The sequence below is a fragment of the Triplophysa rosa genome, unplaced genomic scaffold (assembly GCF_024868665.1).
Source record: "Triplophysa rosa unplaced genomic scaffold, Trosa_1v2 scaffold458, whole genome shotgun sequence".
Taxonomy (NCBI): Eukaryota; Metazoa; Chordata; class Actinopteri; order Cypriniformes; family Nemacheilidae; genus Triplophysa; species Triplophysa rosa.
In genome coordinates this window covers 31,561-54,674 of record NW_026634461.1, presented here as the reverse complement: position 1 = coordinate 54,674, position 23,114 = coordinate 31,561, and the positions used below count along the sequence as shown (strand labels likewise).

Sequence of the window (23,114 nt, the reverse complement as noted above, 5' to 3'; positions counted from 1 at the left end):
AGAGCGGCTTGTGGTCCCTCACAACAAAGGCACAAAATCACTTTCAAGCAACTTCTTCTGGACTGTTCCCACTGCTGATGGAATGACCTGCCCATCACACCTGGTGTAACAACACATTCTACTATTCTGACCCACCGTTGAAATGATGGAGTGTGTTAAAGAGGAGAGAGAAGACACAAATATAGCAGAATTAGATACAATGATAGCTGTGGATAACGAAAAGCAAAGAGGTTAGTTTCGAATTTTGATCTATTGGTAACAAAGTCTCAGGCACATTTTGGGGTCTCTGGTTATAAAACCATTACAGTTGAATATTATACTGAGATTTTCATATTAAATTGGGATTTTCATTTTACATCATTTTTGACCGTTTCTTTTTTATTTTAGACCTGATGGAAGTCAAAGTGGAAGGTCAAGAACACAGTGAAATGGAGAACGGACATCAGCGTCACAGTTTTAATCCTGTAGAAAATGCTTTCAGGTGCTCACAAACTATTGAGGATTCCTCTCAAGAAAGAACCGAAGACGCAAGTCACACGGGTAAAAGGCCCTTCACGTGCCGTCAATGTGGAAAGAGTTTTGTTAATAAAGGAAATCTTAACCATCACATAAAGACTCACTCAAGAGAGGGGCCTTATATCTGCCCTCACTGTGGGAAGACTTACACATATAAAGGTCACTTTAAGGAACATTTAGTAGGTCACACAGGTGAGAAGCCTTTTTCGTGCCCTCAGTGTGGTAAGAGTTTTTCGCAAAAAGGAAACCTTAATGTTCACATAAAGACTCATGCTGGAGAGCGGCCATACACCTGCCCTCAGTGTGAAAAAACGTACACATGTAAATGGCATCTTAAGGACCATATGATAACTCACACTGGCCAAAAGCCTTTCTCGTGCCCTCAGTGTGGAAAGCGTTTCATACGTAAGGCAAGCCTTAATATTCATTTAAGAACTCACGCTAGTGATGGGCCTTACACCTGCCCTCAGTGTGATAAGAGCTTCCCATCTAAAGTACATTTAGATTGTCACATACGAGTTCACACGGGAGAGAAACCTTTCGCGTGCCCTCACTGTGATAAGAGTTTTTCACAACAAGGACATCTTACGTATCACATCCGAATTCATACAGGTGAGAAGCCTTACTCGTGCCATCTGTGTGGTAAGAGTTTCACACAGCCACAGAATCTGAAATGTCATATGCAGTTTCACTTGAACGAGAGGCCGTTTGGCTGCGATGAGTGCAGTAAAATGTTTGTTTCGGCAGCACTGCTAAGGAGACACCAGAAGACTCATACAGGTGAGAAGCCGTATTTGTGTTCTGCGTGTGGGAAGAGTTTTCAATCACTCGGTTATCTTAAAGTGCACCAGAAGAGGCATACGGGTGAGAAAAGTCACATGTGCTCTGTGTGTGGAAAAGCCTTTCTGAGAGCCACAGACCTGAAGCGGCACCTCAAGGTCCACTCTGGAGAAAAACCCTACAAGTGTTCACACAGTGAAAAGGGATCTATTGAGTCTAGGAAGGAAGTTGATAAAACGGATGAGACTGCACACTGGAGAGAAGCTGCACCAAATGCAGATAAACGCACCTAATGAATTACTACCCCCCCAAAAAAAATTTTTTGTGCATTACCTCAAGTGAATTCTGTGATTGTTTGTTTGTTAATATGAATATTTTTAAACTACATTTGTACTCATTTATTAAAAAGTGGCACCAATAATCTATGTCTTTATTAATATACAGTACTTATTAATATAGATCTTTTGTTATCCTTGTCAAATATCATGTCAGAGAGTCTTTTGTTGATGTGGCAGATAAGTTATTAAACTGCTCTCTTGTGGAGAATGTAATGATTAAAGATGATGTGTAAATGTTTAGAATTAGTATTACATTTTAAATGCTTGTGGTGATTTTTGTTGGTATATATATATATTTATATATATATATACACGTTCTTATGATTGTAACTTTTTATAGCTTTGTACATGGATGTGAATGTCGTCTTTAGCACCTTGCTGCAATCTTAGTTTCTCTAAATGGGACAATAAAGCTGAGTCTTAGTCTGACATGTCATTCCAAACCCTTGGCTGATTTTTTTCACCCTCAGAAATAAAAGTATATAAAAAATATTTAGCTTGTCCATGTAGTTAAGAGAAGCTTTTACGAATGAATGTGTCCAGTTATTTTTTAAACGCTGTAATTAGTGAGTAATTTTAATACAATATTGACAATGTAATTAGTGACTGTTAATTCATACCAGTAATTTAACCAACACTGCTAATTATAGTAATGGTTCTCAATCCAATTGTGTAGTATTCCCTCAAACTTCAAAATGTGTCTCCTTTAAAAATGTAACATATTATATCAAATATACATTTGTTAAATGTCTATACCAAATAAATGGGTGGACCATTTGAGTCTGATTATATTCACGAACGTTCACATTTTGTGTATATTTTTGAATGAGTAGATACCATTTCTATCATGTTTTATGCATTACCAAAGGGACTTTTATTTTGCTTGTTGAAGCCTGCGTTGTGTGATGACGTTAGTAGAGTGCGCTGCAGCTTATCGGACGATTGAGGGAAATTTGAAGCGTTTGTTCGAGGTGATTAAAATAATGCAAAATATAATTTTTCTTTTTAAGAAAATACACTCCAACTACTCAAAGATTGCGGTGAAATTGAAATAATATCAGAATATTGTAATACTTCATTATAAAGAGCTGAGAGTCATTTTCTTGTCCTAGGGCTAACGGTTAAGAGTTACATTTGTTCTCTGAATACATGGCGAAGAACAAAGATATTTAACAATACTATAAAGCCATTTAGATATGTAACGTTATGTTTTTGCTGTTTTCAAGTGTTTTTAAAGAATACAAGAAACACGTCCCTCTTTTTCATACAGTTCATAGTAAGTTGTGTGAGTAGCTAACGTTATAGAGCTTATCACCTAATGGAGTGTGTTGGTTGTTTAGATATTACAAACGGCAATAATACTTAAATAATAATAAAATCAGGCCAATGTATTAAAGCCGATTTATTTGATCAATTATAAATCATTTAATTTTGTTGAACCACTTCAGGTGCACACTGCTCACAGTTCAAATCCAGGACATTATTGTCTTTCTGTCATGATCATTCACGTAATGCTATTATTAAAACGTTGATGTAGGTACAGTATGTAGATATTTGTGAATGTTTAAATTACAGGAACAAAAGCATACTGTTTGAATCAGATTGCTGTTCGAATGCTTTGTCTTGATACCTACTTGTGGCTATTGAGAACACTTTTCGAAATTAAAGAATTTTGAACTAATGTAAAGTATGCTTGGTACATGGAAAAACTAAATTATACATTGTTTACTGCAAGCAATGTTTTAAAATAAAAGCAGTTGTCCACTTTTTGCCTTTTGTTTGTGGCAAATTTATATTCATTTAAAAAAACTGTATAGCCAGTATATCAGTTATCGTCATCGGCCAAAATGTACATATCGGTGCATCCCTATAGTTTGCAAGGTATTCTTTTTAAAGCTGTCATGAAATTTTTGTTTCTATTGTGAAAGTTGCTGCAGTACAAATACATTTTTAGGGCTCTGCGATATTGACGAAAAATGCGATATACGATAAGTTGCTAAATAATGCAATACAATAATGTTTTAAAACTGTAAAATTAAATTAACCTATATGAAAAAAACTGAAAATTATATAACCAATATTACATGTTTCACATTCTTTTTGATCATTAATCATCTTCCACACATCTGGCACAGTCGCTCTTTTATCGGCATTGTTCAAAATGATTGAGTTATGGAAACCATATTGATATGCATTTCACATTTGCGATTTTTCAATATATTATGCAGCCCTAATTGAATTGAAAATGTTTCTCTTTAGATTTAAATATCTAACATAATAACAAATCTAATTACTGCCAATCATTTAACATATTGTCTTTAAAATATCACACTTACTGTTTAGATAATGTCAGTGCTGATAGATCTGATTGCTTCCATACTATCTTGTTATTGATCCAAAATGATACCATAGTTTTATAGCCATACTACGCCAAATGATCCCGTGATTCTGCCGACAACAGCAAATGATAGATCTATCCTCCAGATTAGATGTGTACTATCATAGATTAAAGGGAATAACAGCAGGCAGGAGATAAAGTGATGATATAATGAAATGAGCAAAGTTATTGAAGAAGAAAATCTTGGTTGTGTTTAGATGCTCATTTTAACTTCATTTATGTAGAAACAGATTTATCAGATGTTATTATAGCAGCACAGACTATAATAACTGGAATAAATATATATACAATATATAATAAACTGGAAAAGGACTGCTTCACAACATTGTCACACATATCTACCTGTAAATACAATACAAATGCAGCCTCCAATGTAATGTATAACTACACTGTAAAACTTTGCTGTAGTTTTTGCAGCAGGTTTGCCAGTAACTTACTGTAGATTTAATTACTACGTAATATACTTTCCAATTAGTACTTTAATCAAAATTAAAATACTTTGACTTTTGAAATTCAAAATGAGCAAGAAGAGACTGGCATTAGCACAGCAACACTGCAAAAAAATGACATTCTTCCTAAGCATTTTTCTCCTGTTTTCTGTAAAAATATTTAAAACTTCTTAAATTACGAAACATTTACATAACAAGAAAAGTGACCCAAGATATTTAGTCTTGTTTTATGAAAGAAAAATGTATAAACTAGGTAAGTTTATGCTTAAAACAAAATTGTACATTAAATCCACAGTAAGTTACTGGCAAAGTTAAACAGTGTAGGTAAAAGACATAAATCTAAAAAATCTTTAAAAGTAAAGAATATTAAGGATAAGAAATTAAGGTATTAAATACATCACAAATGTATGTCTGTACTATCTCAACTCAGAATTTCATCTTTAGAAAATACACACACAGGTTGCTTTTGAGAAACATAGATCCTATGATCTATCAGTGCATCCCTACTTTTAATCTTTGACATGGCTTTACTCAGTCAATCTGTCAAATCTGTCATCATTTACTCACCCTCAAATTGTTCCGAATCTGTATAAATGTCTTTGTTCTGTTGAACACAAAGAAAGATATTTGGAAGAATGTTAGCAACTGCGATTTCGGGGCATCATTGACTACCATAGTAGCAAAAAATGTTTAACACAAAAGAAGATATTTTGAGGAATTTAGAAAAGCAAAGGGTTCTGGGTGACCTTTGACTACCATTTAAAAAAATTCTACTATGGCAGTCAGTGATTCCCCAGAAATTTGAGTTGCTAAGATTCTTCCAAATATCTTTCTCTGTGTTCAACCAAACAAAAAAAATTATACAGATTTGAAACAACTAGAGAGTGAGTAATTCATGACAGAATTTTCATTTGTGGGTGAACTATCTCTTTAAAGATGTAAAGGTGATATTTTAATGTTTACATTATGTGGGATGACTTCATGTAGAAAACTTTAAATCACAAATAATGACTTGCTAGGTTTTCACAGGCAGGGTCATATTTGTTTTTGTTGTTTACACTAATGTTATTTTGAACACCTGTGACGTTTTGGGAATGCGTTTTGAACTCTTAGTTCTTTGCTTGTGCTGCATAGGGAAAGGTGCGCATGTGTATTTGATTGTTAACGAGTGTAAATAAAAATCTTTGTATATTTTCACAGCTCTGTCCTCTAGTCCTCTGCGCTAAGATAGTGTAGAAGCCAAAACAAGCAGGAATCACACCTGCGGTCACAACACATTCTGCTACTCACTGTTGTAATGATGGAGTGGGTTAAAGAGGAGAGTGATGAAGAATCATGCACTATGAGAGCTGAAGATACTGAGGAACAAAAAGGTTGGTCTTGATGAAAGCTAAAGAGCATATGGCTATTTCTGTTTTCTGGAGAAAGAAGTACTTAAACAATGGAACAATATTTACTGAGTAATGCATTATTTTGGAGGGTGTCAAAATGACAATGGTTACATAGATCCAAATAATGCATGAAAATGATTTTTTATGCATCATTTATTTATTTGTTAACACCGAGATTGGTAGGTTTCTTCATAGAATCTGTTGACTTTATAAATCTTTGTTGTAATTTATGTCAGTGGTGACAATTCAAAAGTTTATTTTCTATCTTATATATCTATTTGTCTCTTAAACTTTTAAATAAGCAGATGTAGAGATGTAGGTATAAGTAGGTAAAGACTTTGAATGCCTAAAATGAAGATGTGTTTACATTGTTTACACTAATGTTACTTTCGACTGATATGACTTTTTTGGAATGAATTCAGAACTGTATTTATAAGGCCCTATTTTGTACATCGGTGTGGCTCAAAGTACAAATTGGGGATCACTTAAATATTCATCCATGCCATTTATTATTCTTGCTTTCTTTGTCATTTAAGACCTTTATCCAGAAAAAGTAAATAACTTTTGATTTGATTATAAAATTATAAATGATTTTAAATAACTTTCTATATTTCAGAAACGAATATTAAATCGGGGTTTCCTTTTTCATTTTACATAAATTAACGTGTTACTGTCTTCATTTTAGACCCGATGGGAGTGAAAGAGGAAGGTCAAGAACAACACGAAAAGAAAGGTGAACATCACTACCACAAGTTCAACACTGAAAATTATTTTAGCTGCTCACAAACTGATGAGAATTCCCCTCTGGAAAAAGCTGAAGAAAAGTCTTCTGTATGCCATCATATGGGGATTCACCGAAGTGAAGGGCGTTACATCTGCCCGGAGTGTGGTAAGACATTTTTACAAAGAAGGGATCTTAATCTTCACATAAAGACTCATGCTAGAGAGAGGCCATACTCCTGTCCTCAGTGTGGAAAGGCTTACAAAAGTAAAGCGAGTCTTAAAGATCATGTAATAGGTCACACTGGCCAAAAGCCTTTCTCGTGCCCTCAGTGTGGAAAGAGTTTCATGCGTAAGAGAAGCCTTAATGTTCATATGAAAAGTCACACTGGTGATGGGCCTTACACCTGCCCTCAGTGTGATAAGACTTTCCCATTTAAAACATATCTAGAGAGTCACATACGAGTTCACACTGGAGAGAAACCTTTCACGTGTCCTCAGTGTGATAAGAGTTTTACACAACAAGGACATCTTAAATATCACATACGCACTCATACAGGTGAGAAGCCTTACTCGTGCCATCTGTGTGATAAGAGTTTTGCACATGGACAATGTCTTAAAAATCATCTGATGATTCACTCGAATGAAAGGCCGTTTAGCTGCGATCAGTGCGATCAGAGGTTTGTTACTGTAGCACATCTAAAGAGACACCAGAGGACTCATACCCGTGTGAAAGGTGGCGTGTATGCTCTTTGTGTGGAATAGCATACCGGAGAGAAGCCACACATGTAAGAGAAGTTTCAGACAATTGCGCAGCTTGACGGTTCATTTAGAAGAGAGCTGTCCGCACAGAGTGAACAAGTTGCCTACATCCTTACTATATAGCGTGTGTTATAAATTAGTATAGCTGAATACTACAGTATATAGTGTATTTAAAAGCAGTATGTGAGAAATACCTATATGGTTATTTTTGTATGCATCAGGCACTTTTCCATCTCATGAGGATTTCAGTGATGTGGGTACCAAGAAACTTGCTATAACTTGTGGTCAAATTGTACTTAAATTATTTTTCATGACCCTGTAATTAAAGCGTATACTGCACCCATGCATACAATATAGAGCTTAACATTTACACAGTTAAGAAGTAGGTACTTCATTTGATTCAGTATGTACTTTCACAGAATGCAATTTTGGATGAGGGGCATATCTTTATGATCTTGATTAATCATTTTGAAGTTTGAATTTTGAATTTTGTTCATGATGGGTATGATGCAGTGAACTGTGAAATATGATTCATTTGAGATAAATTGGATGAGAAAGTACTTTAAAAGCCCGTACTCATTTTGAAATATTGTGCCCATTGTTTTTACAGATTGAACCAATTGTAATATGAATCTAATCTCTCAGCCCTTAAAATTGTCATTGTGTCATTCATGTGATATTATTCTAATTTTGTGACATTGTCTCTGTTTACCCCTGGCATTGTGTTTGTAAGTTGCCAAAGTTACATTAAAAAAGGAAATATCATCAACAAGAAACACTTCATTCATTCTCTGCTCGGATATCATCTTATTCAGTCATTGAAGAAGGTAAATTACATTACATTTCTTTATCAGGCCCATTAGTAAAAACAACTAGATTTACAATGATATTGTAAAGTTTATTAAAAGAAACTGGATAAGTATGATGTCCAAATTCATACAGGTGAGAGGGTCTTTCTTGTGCCATCTGTGTGGTAAGAGTTTCACACAGCCACAAAATCTGAAATGTTGTGTTCTGTTTTACTCAAACGAGAGGCCGTTTGGCTGCGATAAGTGCAGTAAAATGTTTGTTTCGGCAGTACTGCTGAGACACCAGAAGACTCATACAGGTGAGAAGCCGTATTTGTGTTCTGCTTGTGGGAAGACAAGCCAAAGCCAACTATCTTAAAGTGCACCAGAAGAGGCATACGGGTGAAAAAAGTCACCTGTGCTCTGCGTGTATAAAAGTCTTTCTAAGAGCCACAGACCCACGCTGTAGAAAAACCCTTCAAGTGTTCACACAGTTTGAAGAGGGATTTATTGAGTCTAGAAAGCTGATCAAACACAAGAGACTGCATACGGGGGAGAAGCTGCACCAAATGCAGATTAATGCGCTTATTTAATTTCTCCCCAAAAAATATTTTTGTGCATTATACGTCAAGATTTTGTTGATGATTGTTTATGTGATTGTAAATTAATATGATTTTTTGTGCCCTCAGAAATAAATGTATATTAAATATATAATCTTTTATGAGTTTTATTTCTCTTGTTCATGTGGTCAAGGTTGATGGTGCTTTTAAGAATTATTAAGTCCAGTCATTTTTAAACCGTGTAATTGGTGAGTAATTTAAATACGGTATTGATGATGTAATTTTTTTTTTTGAAGGAACTTAACCAACAATGCTAATTATTGTAGTGATTCTCAATCCAGTTGTCTAGCATCACCGCAAACTTACATGTGCCTTATGAAAATTTAACATTTATATATCAAATTTATGCATTTGTTAAATGTCTATACCAAATGAATGGGTGGACCATTTGAACCGGATTATATTTATTAACATTCACCGTTTGTGTATATTTTTGTATGGGTAGATACTATTTCTAGCATGTTTAATGCATTTGAAGATAATGTAGTCAGAGTGACTAAAGAGACTTTTATTTTGCCTGTCGGACCCTATTGCGTGACGACGTCAGTAAAGTGCGCTGCCTGCAGCTCGTCGGAGCGAAATATGAAAGCGGCTCTTCGAGGTGAATAAAAACAATGCAAAGTATAATTTTATTTTCAAACAAATCCACTCCAACTACTTAAATATTACGGAAAGTTTAAATATTATTACAATATTGTAGTACTGTATTGTAAAGAGCTTTAGAGTCGTTTTCTTATCCTAGTTACATTTGTTCTCTGAATACAAGGCGAAGAACAAAGATATTTAACGTCACCTAACTTTAAAGCCATTTAGGTATGTATGTTTTTAAAGAATTTTAAGAAATATACACGTTCCTTTATCATACAGTTCATGGTAAGTTGTGTAGGTAGCTAGTAATAACCTAATGTGTGTTGGTATTTACATAGTACAAAGTAATTGCCGTAAAACCTTTAAATAAACAAACTAAAAAGCAAGCGCTCAGCGTAACTGTTGTAGACCAGTGGTTTTCAAATTGGGGTCTAGGGACCCCCAGTTACTTTTGATCAAAGTCACTGAGTGCAGCTGTGACACGTCAGAGGAGATCTGGCCCTCCTGGCTGAGACTGGTTTCTCCAGACGTTTTTTTCTCTCCATTTATTTATCATTGGGGTTTGGGTTCCTCGCCACAGGGCCGTGTTGGCTTGGTCACCGGGAGACTGCATTTATTAGATATTATTTACTATAATGATCTTGCTTGTTCTATATTTTGTTCTAACACCATGCACTGTGCTGTGTTTTGCCTTTTTCTGTTTTTCTTATTTTTGGAACAATGCACATTGTGAAAAGTGCTATATAAATAAAATAGAATTTAATTGAATCCAGATGGCTCAGGAGACCCCAGAACATTTCACAGAGAAAAAGACAAAGCAAACATGAACATGATTGCTGTTTCATGTTTCATTTGTTTATATTTCTTAAGTGTGTATCTCTTCTTTCAGACTACATGCATACTTTACAGAATTGTATATATTTGTTTTTTATCTATCTAGTAAGTGAAACAACATCTCAAGTGAAAGTTGCTGCGGTACAACGATTTTAATTAAAACTGTTTATCTTTTAGAATATACGTTCAACACAATTACAGCCAATTATTTCATATTATTGTCTTTAAAATATCACACTTATATCACACTACACCGTAAAAGTAAACTCCTGTTGTAGCACACGAGCAAACTGTATAATGTATTTACTGTAAGCAGTAAATGAAGAATGTATAGGTAAAGATTTGTCAGCCTGTCTCATAATCAACTTTTAAGATGATGAGAATCAAAGTTTAATTTCACTATGATTTAAATCTTTGGCATGGCCTTACTGAGTCAATACTAAAGATATATGGGTAATATTTTAACATGTTTAGCTTATGTAGAATGATTTTATGTAGAAAACTTTAAATCACAAAAAAAGACTAGCTTGGTTTTCACAGGCAGGGTTACATGCCAAAAATGAATATTTTTTTGTTTGTTTTCAGACTAATGTTATTTTTGACTCCTATGACTTTGTTGGATTGCGTTTGAACTCTTAGTTCTGTGGTTGTGCTGCAAACTAGGGAAAAGTGTGCATGCTTTAAAACATTTTGTATATTTGGTTGTTAACAAGTGTCAATATAAAAATCTTTGTTTATTTTTACAGGTCTGTCCTCTGTACTAAAACAGTAAATATCACACAGTCTTCAGGAAAGCCATAAATACAGTAAAGAAGCCCAGCAGACAGGAATCACACCTGCTGTCACAACACATTCTTCTACTGGACTATTCTGACTCACTGTTGTAATGATGGAGTGTGTTATAGAGAAGAGTGATGAAGAATCATACACAATGAGAGATGAAGATACTGAGGAAGAAACAGGTTTGTGTTCAGTCTTAATGACTGCTAAAAAGGATACAGGGTCATTCTGCTTTCTAGAGAAAGAAGTACCTGATGATGAACCATATTTACTGAGTAATGACAATGTTCACATGGAGCAAAATAACAAAAAATTGTAGCATCAGTATTTTTTAAGAAATCTTTGTTGCAATTCATGTCAGTGGTGACAATTCAAAAGTTTCTTATATATCTATTTAGATTATGTCTCTTTACCTTTTAAATAAGCAGTACATAAAGATTATATGTAGGCAAAGAATTTGTTTGTTTACGTTGTTTACACTAATTTTAATTCTTATGACTTTTTTGGAATGAATTCTGAACTTTATGGTAAAGTCTCAGAGTTAAGGAGATGGCAGCGTAGTTCCAAGTGCAAATTGTAGAGTTGTATTAATATTAAATGGTCAAAAATCAAATGCGGATCACTCAAATATTCATCAATGCCATTCAATAGTTTGGCTTTCTTCATCATTTCAGAATTTAGTTCTCCAGAAAATGATTTATCACATCAATTTTTAAACCTGGGAATTTTTACATAATTTGGTTGATTTGATTAAAAGACTATAAATTATTTTAAATAATTGTATCCATATTTTACTTACTATTATTAAAAAGGCCTTTTCTTTTTCATTTTACATAGATTGTTGACATGTTACTGTTTTCATTTTAGAGCTGATGGGAGTGAAAGAGGAACATGAAAAGGAAGATGAACATCACCACGACAATTTCAGAACTGAAGAAAATTCTTTCAGCTCCTCTCAAACTGATGAGAATTCCGCTCTGGAAAAAGCTGATGACAACAGTTCTTTTGTATGCCATGTTTGCAGTAAGACTTTCTCACAAAAAAGGCACCTTACGTATCATATGAGGATTCACACAAGAGAAGACCCTTACACCTGCCCGCAGTGTGGAAAGAGTTTTTTACAAAGAAGATATCTTGATCATCACATAAAGACTCACTCTAGAGGGAGGCTATACTCCTGTCCTCAATGTGATAAGGCTTTCAAAAGTAAAGGGAATCTTCAAGAACATATACTGACTCACACTGACCAAAAGCCTTTCTCATGCCCTCAATGCGGAAAGAGTTTTAAATCTAAGAGAAGCCTTACTAGTCACATGAAGTTTCACACTTGTGTCACCTGCCCTCAGTGTGATAAGACTTACACAAGTAAAGCAAATCTAGAGAATCACATACGAGTTCACACGGGAGAGAAACCTTTCACATGCCCTCAGTGTGATAAGACTTACACATATAAAGCAAATCTAGAGAATCACATACGAGTTCACACGGGAGAGAAACCTTTCAAGTGCCCTCAGTGTGATAAGGCTTACACATGTAAAGCAAGTCTAGATAATCACATACGAGTTCACACGGGAGAGAAACCTTTCACATGCCCTCAGTGTGATAAGAGTTTTACACAACGAGGACATCTTAAATATCACATACGGATTCATACAGGTGAGAAGCCTTACTTGTGTCATCTGTGTGATAAGAGTTTCACACACAGACCGAGTCTCAAACGTCATCTGATGAGACACTCGAATGAAAGGCCGTTTAGCTGCGATCAGTGCGATCAAAGGTTTCTTACTGCAACGCTGCTAAACAGACACCAAAAGACTCATACCCCTGTGAAAGGTGGCGTGTGCTCTGTGTGGAAAGAGTTTCACATGTAAGCAATATGAAGTGTCACACTAGTGATTGGCCTTTCACCTGCGCTTAGGGTGGGAGGGATTACTATTTAAATTACTTCTAGAGGCAAAGAGAAATCTTTAAAATTGTTAAGGGAATTTATATAACTTATTTTCCTTTTTGTAAGTGTTTTAATAAAGTTGTGCTTTGCTGACTGAACTATTTCATATTTGACTGATATGTGATTAAAAAAAAACTTAACAGATTAAGTTTTCGTTTCTATTGTTCACGTCACAGATGGATTTTACATTTTAGGAATTAGTAATGGGTGTTGAATAGTGTTATTGAGAAATTTAAATGCAACAAATACATTGAAATACAACTGATGTGTCACCGAATCCTTACATTTATAAAAAATATTGTACATAAGGTTCTATAACAAATAGCTATCAGGTTTTTATCATCAGATTACTTTTTTTCAATAAACATTATTTTTGTCTGTGTTTGTAGGCGGTCCTTGGAAATTGTTGAATGGATTTCACGATTTTGAAATAAAGACTTTTATTTTGTTGTCGGAGCTCTCTTGTGGTGACGTCACATGGAGTGCGACGCAGCAGTCGATTGTTTGAGGTGAATGAAATGATACGAACTATGGTTTAATTTGAAAACAAGTGTATTTTAACGAATGAAAAATTTTAGAGAACATTATGTAGTTGTAATGTATTTTGCGCGAGGGCCAACATTTATAAGTGGTATTTGTTCTCTCGGAGAGCAGATTTACTTTACCTTTCAAGCCATTTAGTTGTGTTTTTTAAATCTGTTGATGGTTTTTAAGTGTTTTTGAAGAATTCTGAGAAATACATGTTTCCACACGGTTAATAATGAATGGTGTAAGTATAAGTGAACCTAATGTAAATGTATTTGTTCTGTGGTCTGCAACACTGTGAGCACTTGTTTTGTTTTTGTGCACATGTATCGTGTCTGTGAATACAAACACGATACATGTGCACAAAAACAAAAAAAGTGCTCAAAGTGTTGCAGACCACAGAGCGTACAGTACAGTACAGTACAGTCATGACTCTGAAGCAGTACGTGTAGATTATATGTAGATAGAGAATTTGCCCCAAATCAAGATTTTGTCATTGTTTACACTCATACACTTACACCCATATGACTGTCTTTGGAAACTCATGTGTACTTGTGCTGTAAAGTAGAGAGAAGTGTTTACACACCTTAATACATTCAGTATATTGGTTGTTAGCATACGTCAGTATAACTATGTTTGTATGTTCTTGCAGGTCTGTTTCTGGAGTCCTCAAACATCACACAATCTTCAGTGAAACCATTCACACGCCAATTCATCTCTAAATACTAGCCAAACAAGCAGGAATCACATCTGCTGTCACAACACATTCTTCTACTCGACTATTCTGACCTGCTGTTGTAATGATGGAGTGTGTTATAGAGAAGAGTGATGAAGAATCATACACAATGAGAGCTGAAGATACTGAGGAAAAGAGAGGTTAGTGTCCCATCTTGATGTCTGATAAAGAGCATGATTTTTTGCCATCTTTTTATGACTCTGGTAAATCATACAGCTGAAGAATATTATATAGAATTTAATGAGGGACTTGACTTAAATTATTATAAAATAGAACGTAGTCATGTACTTCCAAAGTCCGCCACTCGGCGGCCATGTTTCCAAAGTTATAGCAAGTCCACAGTCCTATCTACTTGAATGGGGGACGGCAGATAGTTCTAAAATCGCTGGCAAAAATCATAATTAAACAGCATATTTCCGATCAATAATTAAACATGACATGAACTGTATCATAACTTTGGATTGCTAAGCTTAAATTGTACTAGAAATCACCTTTTTCGAGGTCGCCTACATGCTGGCAAGCGCCTCGCGAGAGCCCCGCCCCAGAGAATCGCCAGTCTATACTGATTGACGATTGGCTCGTTTTACTGGAAGGCGGGACTTCTTTCGCTAGAGCGGCCATATTGAGCGTTGCATAGAGCAGTGGCGCATCTTGTTAATATTCATATCTTTGGGACTACATGTGATGGAAATAGACCTGTTATCAATCTTTAAACCATATTTTATGTCCTAATATTAAACTGGGCTTTGATTTGACATTTGATATAATGTTTGATATGACCCCATCTTCTTTTTAGATGTGATTGGAGTGACAGAGGAAGGTCAAGAACACAGTGAGGACGAACACCAGTATCATAATTTAATAACTGGAGAAAATTCATTCAGCTCCTCACAAACTGATGAGAATTCCCCTCAAAAGAGAACCAAAGCCAAACATTCTTTTGCATGCCATATTTGTGGTAAGACGTATTCAAGAAAAGGACATCTTCAAGATCATATAATGACTCACACTGAACAAAAGCCTTTCTCATGCCCTCGATGTGGAAACAGATTTAAACATAAGAGAAGCGTTGCTGTTCATATGAAAAGTCACACTGGTGATGAGCTTTACACCTGCCCTCAGTGTGATAAGACTTTCACAGCCAAAAAAAATCTAGAGAATCACATACGAGTTCACACGGGAGAGAAACCTTTCAAGTGTCCTCAGTGTGATAAGAGTTTTACACAACAAGGACATCTTAAATATCACATACGGCTTCATACAGGTGAGAAGCCTTACTTGTGTCATCTGTGTGATAAGAGTTTCACACATAGACCGAGTCTCAATCATCATCTGATGAGACACTCGAATGAAAGGCCGTTTAGCTGCGATCAGTGCGATCAAAAGTTTATTACTGCAACACTGCTAAAGAGACACCAGAGGACTCATACCCGTGTGAAAGGTGGCGTGTGCTCTGTGTGTGGAAAAGTCTATCTGACAACCAGATCCCTTCTGCAGCATCAAAAGGCTCATACTGGAGAAAAAAACTTTCAAGTGCTCTTATTGTGGAAAGGGCTTTAAACAGACTGGCCACCTAAAACAACATGAAGGGATGCATACCGGAGAGAAGCCGTACCATTGCCATGCATGTAAGAAAAGTTTCAGACAATCACACGGTTTAAAGAATCATTTAAAAGAGACCTGTCCTCACAAAGTGAGCAAGTTGCCTACCTCCATACTACATAGTGTGTTATAAATTAGTATAGCTGAATACTTAGTATATTTAATAAGCAGTACTGGAGAAATACCTAGGTGGTTTACTGCTTTTGTGTATGCATCAGACAAGACACTTTTCTATCCCATGAGGATCTCAGTGATATAGGTACCAAGAAATGTATTACTTATGGTTAAATTGTACTTTGGTGGGTATGATGCAGAGAACTAAAAATGATTGAAGTTTTTATTAAAAAGTATTTAAAAAATTGGTCACCTCAAACTGAAAATTTATTTTTATTGCAGCGATTCCCATGTCTAGCACTGCACATTTTGGATGTCTTTTTTTCAGACACAATTTATTCAGGTCAGAATCTTCATGCTATAGCACATACTGATATTCTAGAGATTTGTGTGCTTCTTATTTTATAGCAACAGTTTAGGAAGGACAATTTTCTATTCCAACACGACGATGCCTCTGTGTATGAGGCAAGGTCCTGAAAGACATGATTGATTGAGTCAGTCTGGAAGAACTTGACTAGTCTGCATAAAGCCATGTCCTGAATCCAGCTGAACACATTTGTTGTGACTACATGCAGACTTGGAGTCAAAAACTCAACACCAATGACTTGTGCACAGGAGTACAGTTTTGAGACAGAAAAGTGCTTCTGAAACTGTTCACAATGGTATTTCTACAAACGGCATTGGAAAGAATTTTGCTTCCATCTCATTTGCAGCAGTTTTGTAAGCACCCTTTCTTCTGTTCCAAAATGGCTGTACCCCTGTGAGCCAAAAACTCATCACTCCACATCAGTTACTTGTCGAAAGTCTGCATTTAAAGTCACACCAAATGTGTTCAGGTGGGTTCAGGACTTTGCTTTATGCAACTGTTGCTATAAAATTAGAAACACATAATTCTCTAGAATATCAATATATGCTATAGCTAACAGATTTGTAATCATGGAAATAATGTAGTCTAACCTGTACATTAGAAGGAAGCATCCCAAAACTTTTGTCCATATAGTGTTTATGTGCGGTTAGCAATGTGTGTGCAGGGTTTCTGTATGTATAGTTACTGAATTAAAGAATGAACTTAAATAAGGTGTCTGCTCATTAAAAAAGTGAAACAAAACATTTTTACATTTACTGATAAACATTTGCATAAACTGGTAAATCATTACTTAGAAGTAACTGACCCAACACTGCAGTGGTTCTCAATCCAGTTCTGGAGCGCCCCCACAAACTGCCATGTAAATATGGTAAGTGTCTATACCAAATAAATGTGTGGGATATTTAAGCCTGGTTGTATTTTCACTATTATGTTTTATGCGTTTCACTATTGTAGCCAGAGTGACTAAAGGGACTTTTATTTTGCCTCACGGAGTCTGTTGTGTGATGACGTCAGTAGAGTGCGTTGCAGTGGTTGCTGCTGCCCGTCGGACGATTGAGAGAAATTTCGAGGTGAATAAAACAATGCAAAATAGAATTTTACTTTATAACAAATGCACTCAAACGACTTGGATATAATTTATCGGAAATTTTTAAAACATTAAGGTCGGAACTAGACTCTGCCGAACACCGGTCCTCCAGGAGACGTGTTGAAGTGCCTTGCAGTAACGTTAGATGAAGATTATATGTAGGTAAACAATTTGTCATCTTCTCTGTTAAAACCAGGCTAAAGTGTCACAATCACATTTTAAGATAACGAGTAAGTTAGTAAAGTTTGTTTTCATTATGATTTTAATCTTTGACATGGCCTTAGTCAGTATTAAAGATCTAAAGGTAATATTTTAAATGATGTATGATGGTTTTATGTAGAAAACTTAAATCACAAAAATGACTAGCTGGTTTTTCACAGGCATGGTCACATTTGTTTGCCCAAAATTATGATTTGTTTTTATTGTTATTTTTAACTCCTGTGTGACTTCTTTGGGATGCATTTTGCTGCCAACAAGTGAAAATGTGCACGCTTTAACGCATGTTGTGTATTTTGGGTTATTGTCAATATAAAAAATGTTTGCATATTATCACACCAATTCTTCTATAAACACAGTGAAGAAGCCAAACAAGCAGGAATCACATCTGCTGTCACAACACATTCTTCTACTCCACTGTTGTAATGATGGAGCCTGTTAAAGAGGAGAGTGATGAAGAATCGTGCACAATGAGAGACGTTTTTACTGAGGAAAAAACAGGTTAGTGGCAAATCTTGATGACTCATGTCAGTGGTGACAATTTAAACGTTTCTTATATATCTTAATATCTAGTCAGATTCTGCCTCTTAAACTTTTAAGCAGTACGTTAAGATTGTGAGTAGGTAAAGAATGATTTTTTTTGCCCAAAATGAAGATTTGTTTACAATGTTATTTTTTTTAACTCATTTGACTTTTGTAATGCATTTTAAAGTTTGAGGCTGATTTATAAGGCCCTATGGTACTGTCATGGAGATAAAGTTATGTCAGTGTCCAAGTGCAAATTGTAGAATTGTATTCATATTGAATGGTCAAAAACCAAATGTGGATCACTTAAATATTCATCCATCCCATTTAATATTTTGGCTTTCTTCATCATTTGAAAACTTCTTTATCCAGAAAAAGATTGATCAAAATCCACAGGAATTTTACGTAATTTGGTTGATTTAATAATAAGTTACATAAATTATTTTACGTAATTGCAGTAACTAATATTAAATTGGTGTTTTTCATTTTACATAAATTGTTGACATGTTACTGTCTTCATTTTAGAGCTGATGGGAGTGAAAGAGGAACATGAAAAGAAATACGAACATTTTTCAAATTCAAAGGACAATTTCAAAGCTGAAGAAAATTCTTTCAGCTCCTCACAAACTGATGAGAATTCCCCTCAAGAAAGAGATGAAGACAACAATTCTTTCGTATGCCATATTTGCGATAAGACTTTCTCACTTAAAGGGCGCCTAATGCATCATATGAGGATTCACACAAGAGAAGGTCATTACACCTGCCCGCAGTGTGGAAAAGGTTTTTTACGAAGAAGGAATCTTGATCATCACATAAAGACTCACTCTAGAGGGAGGCTATACTCCTGTCCTCAATGTGATAAGGCTTTCAAAAGTAAAGGGAATCTTCAAGAACATATACTGACTCACACTGACCAAAAGCCTTTCTCATGCCCTCAATGTGGAAAGAGTTTTAAATCTAAGAGAAGCCTTACTAGTCACATGAAGTGTCACACTGGTGATGAGCCTTACACCTGCCCTCAGTGTGATAAGACTTACACATATAAAGCAAATCTAGAGAATCACATACGAGTTCACACGGGAGAGAAACCTTTCAAGTGCCCTCAGTGTGATAAGGCTTACACATGTAAAGCAAGTCTAGAGAATCACATACGAGTTCACACGGGAGAGAAACCTTTCAAGTGCCCTCAGTGTGATAAGGCTTACACAATTAAAGGAAGTCTAGAGAATCACATACGAGTTCACACGGGAGAGAAACCTTTCACATGCCCTCAGTGTGATAAGAGTTTTACACAACAAGGACATCTTAAATATCACATACGGATTCATACAGGTGAGAAGCCTTACTTGTGTCATCTGTGTGATAAGAGTTTCACACATAGACTGAGTCTCAAACGTCATCTGATGAGACACTCGAATGAAAGGCCATTTAGCTGCGATCAGTGCGATCAAAGGTTTATTACTGCAACACTGCTAAACTGACACCAGAGGACTCATACCCCTGTGAAAGGTGGCGTGTGCTCTGAGTGTGGAAAAGTCTTTCTGACATCCAGTTCCCTTCTGCAGCATCAAAAGATTCATGCTAAAGAAAAACCTTTCAAGTGTTCATATTGGGGAAAGGGCTTTAAACAGACTGGCCACCTAAAACAACATGAAGGAATGCATACCGGAGAGAAGCCGTACCATTGCTACGCAAGTAAGAAACGTTGCAGACAATCACGCAGCTTGAAGGCTCCTTTAGAAGAGAGCTGTCCACACAGTGAACATGTCGCCTACATCCCTTTAACAGTCACGAAGTAGGTACCTCGTTTAATTCACCATGTGCTGTTAATAAGCCATTTTGGGTTCAGGGCATCTATATCTTACGGAGCCGCTTTAGCGACATGGGGTGGAAAAAATATGAGAGGGAAGAGAAAATATTTTTTTTAAGGTTTTGCGTTATCTCGCAAAACATTCAAACGTCCTGTTGTCCCGCTCCGGACATTAACAATGGAGCGGTTCAGAGTAGATTCCCGGACCAATAACTCGTGAGATAAACGTTGTTATAACACAAATAACACATAATTCCTTAGACAATGATCTACAACCTAGTTTTCCTCAAAACGAGAATATAAATTGATCTCTATATGAGCAGGCGACATGGACAAGTCCAAAGAAACCGTCTGCAAAGTGACTGTAAATCGGAAAAGCGTTACTACAAAAATAGTCATTAATAACTTAAATGTTACACACTGTGGTCTCACCAAACGTAGTTTACACAATGCTCTCCTGCTGAATTTAAACTGGTTTTAGTTATACTACAGTATGTAGCACTGAAGTTAATGACTATTTTTCGTAGCCTAATGATCTTCGGGTTTTGCACTTTACAGACGATCCCTTCGGTCTTGTCTCAGCCGGCTCCCGCCTGAGATCAATACAAGGCTCGATTTGTGGGAAATTAAGTTAAAATTCATTGTTTACGTTACATAGAATGAGGTGTGAGGTATCATTTGTGTTATAAGAACGTTTAGCTCACGAGTTATTGTTCCGGGAATCTGCGACTATGTTTATGTACGGAGCTAGTCTTAAATTCTGCCAGCGGGACATTAAACATGAAGTGTTCAAAATGTTTTGCGAGATAACGCAAATATGTTTGCGAGATAACGCAAAAGTTTTGCGAGATAACGCAAAACCTTCAAAAAACATATTTTTTGCTCATATTTTTTTCCACCCCATGTCCCTAAGGGGGCTCCGTAATATCTCCATCAACTATATCTCTATTAATATTCAAATATTAAAAATGATTGAGATTGAAATGAGATTAATAAAAACTAGATCACCCAAACTGAAAATTGTCATTTTTTTCACAGGCATTTCACTTCAGTTCCTTAGATCGTTTTTTTGTTGTTGCCTGAATTATTTCAGTGATTCCCATGTCTGGAACTACACATTTTGGATGTCTCTCTTTTTAGACACAATCAATTCAGGTCTTTCTGCTACACATAAAGAACACAGTTTGTCCAGTATAAGGTATGTGGACTGTGGGCCAACAATGTTGTGCACTTCGGGTGACTCGAGTTCGAGCCCTAGCTCATGGTCCTTTCCTGGCTCCTGTTCCCCTCTCTCATCCCACCATTTCCTGTCTTACTCTCCACTATCCTATCTATATAAAGGCCAAAAAATACTAAATAAAAAAACACAGTTGTGTGGGGCTGTTGTTAATGTAAATGTGTCATGTAATATATTCAGTAATATAGCTAAGTGGGTTTCAGTTGCCTGCATTTATATTTGATTTTATATTTATTTATTCCATGTCTAAGTTTTAACAAACTAAGGATAACTAATTGATAGATATTGAATGAAATAAAAATCAAATGACATTAAAACCATATGCATAAGAATCAAATCGCCAAATTGGTGAAAGTGTTACACACGTGTCATCTTAGTGACCATATAAGAACTTAGACTCTCATGCCCTCAATGTGGGAAGAGTTTCACACATAAGCTTTAATGCATATGAAAGTCACACTTGAAATGGGCCTTACACCTGCCCTTAGGGTGGGAAGGGGTTCCTATATAAATTACTTCTAGAGTCACATACGAGTTCACACTGGAGAGAAACCTTTTACATGCCCTCAGTGTAATAAGCGTTAACAGAGACATCTTAAGCATCACGTATGAATGCATGCAGGTGAGAGGCCTTTCTCGTGCCATCTTTCCAATAAGAGTTCACACAGGCAAAAGGTTTCAATTGGCATCTGCACTTTCACTCCAACAAAAGTGTGTTGAGCTGCGATTAGTGTGGTCAAACCTTTGTTTCGGCACCAGATGACTCATCCAATGTCAAAGGTTGCGTGTGGAAAAGCCTTTTGATCTAAAGTGGAGAAAACCCCTATCCTTTGTTAACTTTTGTTTTTTAATGATTTCCTGTCATCAAACTGTTGTTTTTTAATGGTTACCTGTGTTCAAGCTGTTGTGCTGAAATACTGCAATTATAGTTTAATTATGTCTTATTAGTCAGGAGTCTTTTTTGTTTTTCGCTCTTAAGGGAGTATATCATTTGTTTTCCTTCTTTGTAAATGTTTTAATAAATGTTTTAAAAACGGTTTGCTGGCTTAACTATCCCATGTTTGACTACTGTGTTAGATAGATTATGGTTTTATTGTGTTGGCTTGACAGAGCCAACATACTGATCTTGTATCTAAGCTTATTATTATTCTTCCGATTCTTCTTCTGATCCCCAAAATTTCTGACTGCTACTCCTCCTAGAGCTTTCAAACTACATCCACCAAACTTTCCACAAACCTTCAGTCTGGTCTGACTTGAGTTGCTATATCTTTTCTAACTGATCCGGGTTCTGGTTTTCGAAAACCGGACTCTCAAAACCACCTAATTTCCCATAGACTTAACATTGTGACAAACTTTGACGGCTCATAACTCAAAGTGAGGATGTCTTAGAAACTTGCGAGTTTCCACGTTTGAAGAAGCTGGCAGGCTCTGTAAGAACATCACTCACAATGGGGTGTAAGTTGCACCCCTGGGACGTAAGAGCCCCCCAAAATTCTCCATTGACTTATAATGGGACAGGAAACATGCCCATATAAGGCGTCATAACTGTCCCATGTTGAATAACTTCGCAGTACAACCACTTAGAGACAAGGGGGTGGGCTCATTTTACTCAGGCAACCAATCAGTGTCCCAAGAACTTCCTTAAGCTACGAAGCCACGCCCATAGCAACCATTTACAGCAACCTAGCAACCGCTCCCATAGACTACCATTATAAAAACTCCAGATGGATATCTTTGCAACACAGTGTCGTAGAGACAAGGGGGTGGGCTCATTTGGCTCAGGCAACCAATCAGTATCCCTGAAACTTCATTAAGCTACGAAGCCACGCCCATAGCAACAAAACAGGTTAGCCTAGCAACAGTTTAGCAAAAGCTATATCTCTGCATCAGAACATCATAGAGACACGGGGGTTGGTTTGTTTCACTCATAGCTTAGAGTATAATCAAGTGCAGATGCCAAGCCACGCCCATAGCAACCAAACA

General features: G+C 36.1%; 2 protein-coding genes and 1 pseudogene across 3 annotated transcripts; all 3 read left to right on the top strand.

The window, feature by feature from the left end:
* Positions 1-22,168, top strand: part of LOC130550866 (zinc finger protein 721-like) — a 28,733-nt pseudogene extending 6,565 nt beyond the window's left edge.
* On the top strand, positions 9,298-13,006 carry LOC130550868 (gastrula zinc finger protein XlCGF8.2DB-like). Of its 2 annotated transcripts, none has more exons than XM_057328381.1 (3): positions 9,298-9,363; positions 10,931-11,146; positions 11,832-13,006. In XM_057328381.1, exons 2-3 carry the CDS (start codon positions 11,071-11,073, stop codon positions 12,833-12,835), a joined length of 1,080 nt encoding a protein of 359 aa, XP_057184364.1. In that variant the 5' UTR covers positions 9,298-9,363; positions 10,931-11,070; the 3' UTR covers positions 12,836-13,006. The 2 variants fall into 2 exon arrangements, with proteins under 2 accessions (XP_057184364.1, XP_057184365.1); XM_057328382.1 differs by lacking the exon at positions 9,298-9,363 and adding an exon at positions 9,373-9,575.
* Positions 13,312-17,039, top strand: LOC130550869 (gastrula zinc finger protein XlCGF7.1-like). The gene is made up of 3 exons (XM_057328383.1): positions 13,312-13,421; positions 14,090-14,313; positions 14,970-17,039. Exons 2-3 carry the CDS (start codon positions 14,238-14,240, stop codon positions 15,731-15,733), a joined length of 840 nt encoding a protein of 279 aa, XP_057184366.1. The 5' UTR covers positions 13,312-13,421; positions 14,090-14,237; the 3' UTR covers positions 15,734-17,039.
* Positions 22,169-23,114: the final 946 nt, after the last annotated feature.